Consider the following 3,642-nt stretch of genomic DNA (forward strand, 5'->3'; position numbering starts at 1 on the left):
GGCTGCCCCATCCCTGGCAGTGTTCAAGGCCAGGTTGGACACAGGGGCTTGGAGCAACCTGCTCTAGTGGAAGGTGCCCCTGCCCGGGGCAGGGGCTGGAGCTGGATGAGCTCTAAGCTCCCTTCAACCCAAACCAGGCTGGGGTTCTATGCTTAAGAGCTTCTGCCCAACAAGGACTGCACTTTCACCTCCTTTACTAACAGGGCCATGAACTGGGGCAGGGAGGGACACACTTCCAGCCCCATAAAGCAGCTGGAACCCTCTTCCTTGGCCCCCTCGACCTGAGCTTCACCATCCATGAAGACTGACCCACAGAAACTCTCCTGCCAACAAAGTGAGCCACAAACAGAACCACCACCTGGAGTTGCCTTCCTGAGGCTGCTCCCGGCCATGCTGCTGGAGGGAAGCAAGAGCTGGGCCATGTGCTGGCTTTAGAGAGGATAAGCTGTGCCACACAGATGGTAACTCCTCCTCTAGAGCAGCTTAACTTCGAGTGTCTTTGTAGCAAGAAAAGAAATTGTTACAGTTTAGACTGAACAAAGAGGATCAGGGAACAAGGCTGGGCCAGGAAGTCCTCTGGGAATTAGTGGCTTGCTCCTCATCCTTCCACCACCAGTGGGTTTGGCTCTATTCCTCCCAAAGTAAAGCGGGGGACAGAGGCTGGAGTATTTTACACAGGGAGTGTTTGCACAGAACCACCTCAGCCAACTGACCCCTCAGCTTGTGCTTTCCTCAGGAAAAACAAACAGGGATGTTGGGTTGGAAGCAGGTCAGTAAAAAACCACCACCAGCTCCTGGGAACCTTTTCTCTGTCTCCATCTGCTGATCTCCATCAGCTCCTTTAACCCGGGGTTACCCACACTCCTGCACACAGAGCACAGGGACCTGCCAGAACCACTCCTCTGCCCACAACCCCTCAGCTTGTGCTTTCCTCAGGAAAAACAAACAGGGATGTTGGGTTGGAAGCAGGTCAGTAAAAAACCACCACCAGCTCCTGGGAACCTTTTCTCTGTCTCCATCTGCTGATCTCCATCAGCTCCTTTAACCCGGGGTTACCCACACTCCTGCACACAGAGCACAGGGACCTGCCAGAACCACTCCTCTGCCCACAACCTGCTCCCTCAAAGCTGTCGTGTCACCCACTGCTGCCCGAAATCCTGCTGCTGCCAACACCCTCCGGCCGTGTGGCTGCATCAGGGACAGGGCTGGGATACACCTATTTCCAGCCTCCAGCCACCAGAGGGAAGGCAGGGATAAGCCTCCTCCATCCGCCTCCTCCTGACTTCCCACAGCCTTTGCAGCTGGAGCAGCTTTGCTCAGTGCCCGGAGCAGTGAGGGGCAGAGGTGTGCTGGTAAAGGCTTTGTGGCACCACATCCTGGGGGCTCCTCACCGTTTGCAAACTGTGTGGAGGCAAATCTCGTCAAGAGAATTCCAGCTCCTTCGATTAAAGCCAGGAGAATTCCTCCCATGGCAGCAGATCCCACCATGGCAACGGGGCCATCTAAAAATCAAAAGCACAAAAGACCACTTTTGAGCCCCCGGTGCACGTTCAGCTCTTGCTTTAGTTGTTCTCTCTCCTAGAAGCAGGCTCAGAAGCAGCCGTTCTGCATCCACAAAGCCTCACTGGCGTCACCACTAAAAGGATCCCGATGGAGCAACTCCCCCCCTCCACAGAAACAAAGGACCTGGGTAATGTTTCAGTGCTTGTTGCTTCCCTGAGCACAGGACAAAAGCCTCAGATTCTCTTTCCAGTTGTCTGAGAAAGGAAATCCCAGTTTGGGGATCACAGTTGCTTCACTACAATGACGAGCACATTGATAGTACAGAGGTTTTCCAACCCATATCCTCAATTCCTTACTTCTTGCAGCTAATATGGCTCCAGTCAGGGCTCCGCTGGTGATGGAATTCCAAGGATCCTCCTTCCCTCTCATTCTGACCATGCTGCAGTCAATCATGGAGAAGAGGCCTCCCCAGACAGCAAAGCTACCTGTGAGAAACAACACAAAACCCGCTTTAGGGAAGGCAGAGAAGCCAACTCTGCTGCAGGCCCATCACCAGGAGGTGGCACAGCACCAGCGCAGGATGTGACACGGAAACATCCCAGCAAAGAACCAGTGCTCGAGGCCCGGTTGGACACAGGTTGGAGCAACCTGCTCTAGTGCAAGGTGTCCCTGCCCGGGGCAGGGGTTGGAGCTGGAGGAGCTTTAAGCTCCCTTCAACCCAACCCAGGCTGGGGCTCTGCAGTGATTTAGTCCTTGTCTCAGCAGCCAAGAGAAGCAATTCAGCTTCTAAACTGAGCTTCCCCATACTCACCTCCCAGTTGTGGAGCTCTTGTTTTAATTGCTGTCAAGCTGCCCCGCAGCCGGTGGTTTACACCCTACAGGAAAGGAGAAACAACACTTACAATGAGAGTGAAGCCTCAGAGCCCATCTGAGTGCACAGCACAAACCTGTCTCCAAGGCAGCTGTGAGCAGGAGCTGACAGAAAACACATCTTCCACATCCTATAGTACTTATCACAGCCTTATAAATCCCTGTCAACTACAGAAAGGAATGAGAGCGTCAGGCAGGAAACACTTTAAGATCAGAGCGTGTCTGAGTGGCCTGTAGGGGTTGAACAGGACATTAAATGCTCAGCAAGAGAAGCCAGTTTATTTTCCAGGTGCATCATTCCTTTGTTCCTATCTGGTGCTGGGTCACTTGACACACTTTGCACAGCCAACAGCAGCAGCTGCTGCAGGTAACCCCAGGCAGGAGACTGTGCCCATGGAGAACAGGGAAATCAACCCAGAGGAAGAGCACCACGGGCTGTGTTAGAGGAAAACCACACGTTGCCATTTGGTCTATCTCAGTACAATCACCTCGACCCTGTTTCAGATGCCCACAGAGCAGGAGCAGTGTGCTCAGCTGGAGGCTCTCTGGTTGTCCCAAATTCAGTCATTCAGGCCTGGAGCAGCTCTGCTCTGGAGCCAGGCTGAGAGGGCTGGGCTGGGGCAGCTGGAGAAGAGAAGGCTCCTGAAGGGGACACCTTAGAGCAGCTCCAGTGCCTAAAGGGGCTCCAGAAAACCTGGAGAGGGGCTTTGGACAAGGTCCTGGAGGGATAGTCCCTGTACACAGAAGGATGAAGGATCCATGTGGATCCTGAGCTGCTCCTCAGATGGACCCTCCCTCCTGTTCTGGATTGATGACACGGGGGTTGTAACCAGTGCCACCCACAGGGATTTCTCCTGTGGCCAGCGGGGCCCTGCACCACAAGCAGGCTGCTCCCTGAGCACGCGCCCAACTGGTGACTTACCACTGGGGAATTCCTGAAGCCCTTGATAGCCTGGAAGATGCCCCCCCCGATGGCTCCCATGGTGAAGGCGCCTCCGCAGTCATCCACTATCCTCCAGGGACTAGAGAAAGAAAGGTGAAAACACTCAATGACATCATGGGAAGTGGTGCCAGAAACTCCTGTGGAGGCGCTGCCCCTGCACCGAGTGTCCCAGGAGCATGAGGCCAGCCTGCCAGGGGCACAGCCTCACAGCCACCCAGTCATAAATCCTCCAGGAAAACCAGCTGGACCTTTGGGGAGAGCCCAAGGACCCACCTCCCGGCAGTGGCAGTGGCAGCACCTGCATAAACACCCCCCCAAAGAGCGGG

General features: G+C 54.7%; 1 protein-coding gene across 1 annotated transcript in view; it reads right to left on the reverse strand.

Annotated features, from left to right (window-relative positions):
• Positions 1-3,389, reverse strand: part of TIMM17A (translocase of inner mitochondrial membrane 17 homolog A (yeast)) — a 3,839-nt gene extending 450 nt beyond the window's left edge. Inside the window, exons 1-4 of the mRNA XM_010012651.1 lie at positions 3,296-3,389; positions 2,315-2,378; positions 1,860-1,988; positions 1,392-1,502 (exon numbers count right to left, since the gene is read on the reverse strand). Of these exons, the coding sequence (XP_010010953.1) occupies positions 1,392-1,502; positions 1,860-1,988; positions 2,315-2,378; positions 3,296-3,355 (364 nt within the window). The 5' untranslated portion in view covers positions 3,356-3,389. The remainder of the gene's footprint in view (positions 1-1,391; positions 1,503-1,859; positions 1,989-2,314; positions 2,379-3,295) is intronic.
• Positions 3,390-3,642: the final 253 nt, after the last annotated feature.

Source organism: Nestor notabilis, unplaced genomic scaffold (assembly GCF_000696875.1).
Source record: "Nestor notabilis isolate BGI_N333 unplaced genomic scaffold, ASM69687v1 scaffold17344, whole genome shotgun sequence".
In the NCBI taxonomy this organism is placed as follows: domain Eukaryota; kingdom Metazoa; phylum Chordata; class Aves; order Psittaciformes; family Psittacidae; genus Nestor; species Nestor notabilis.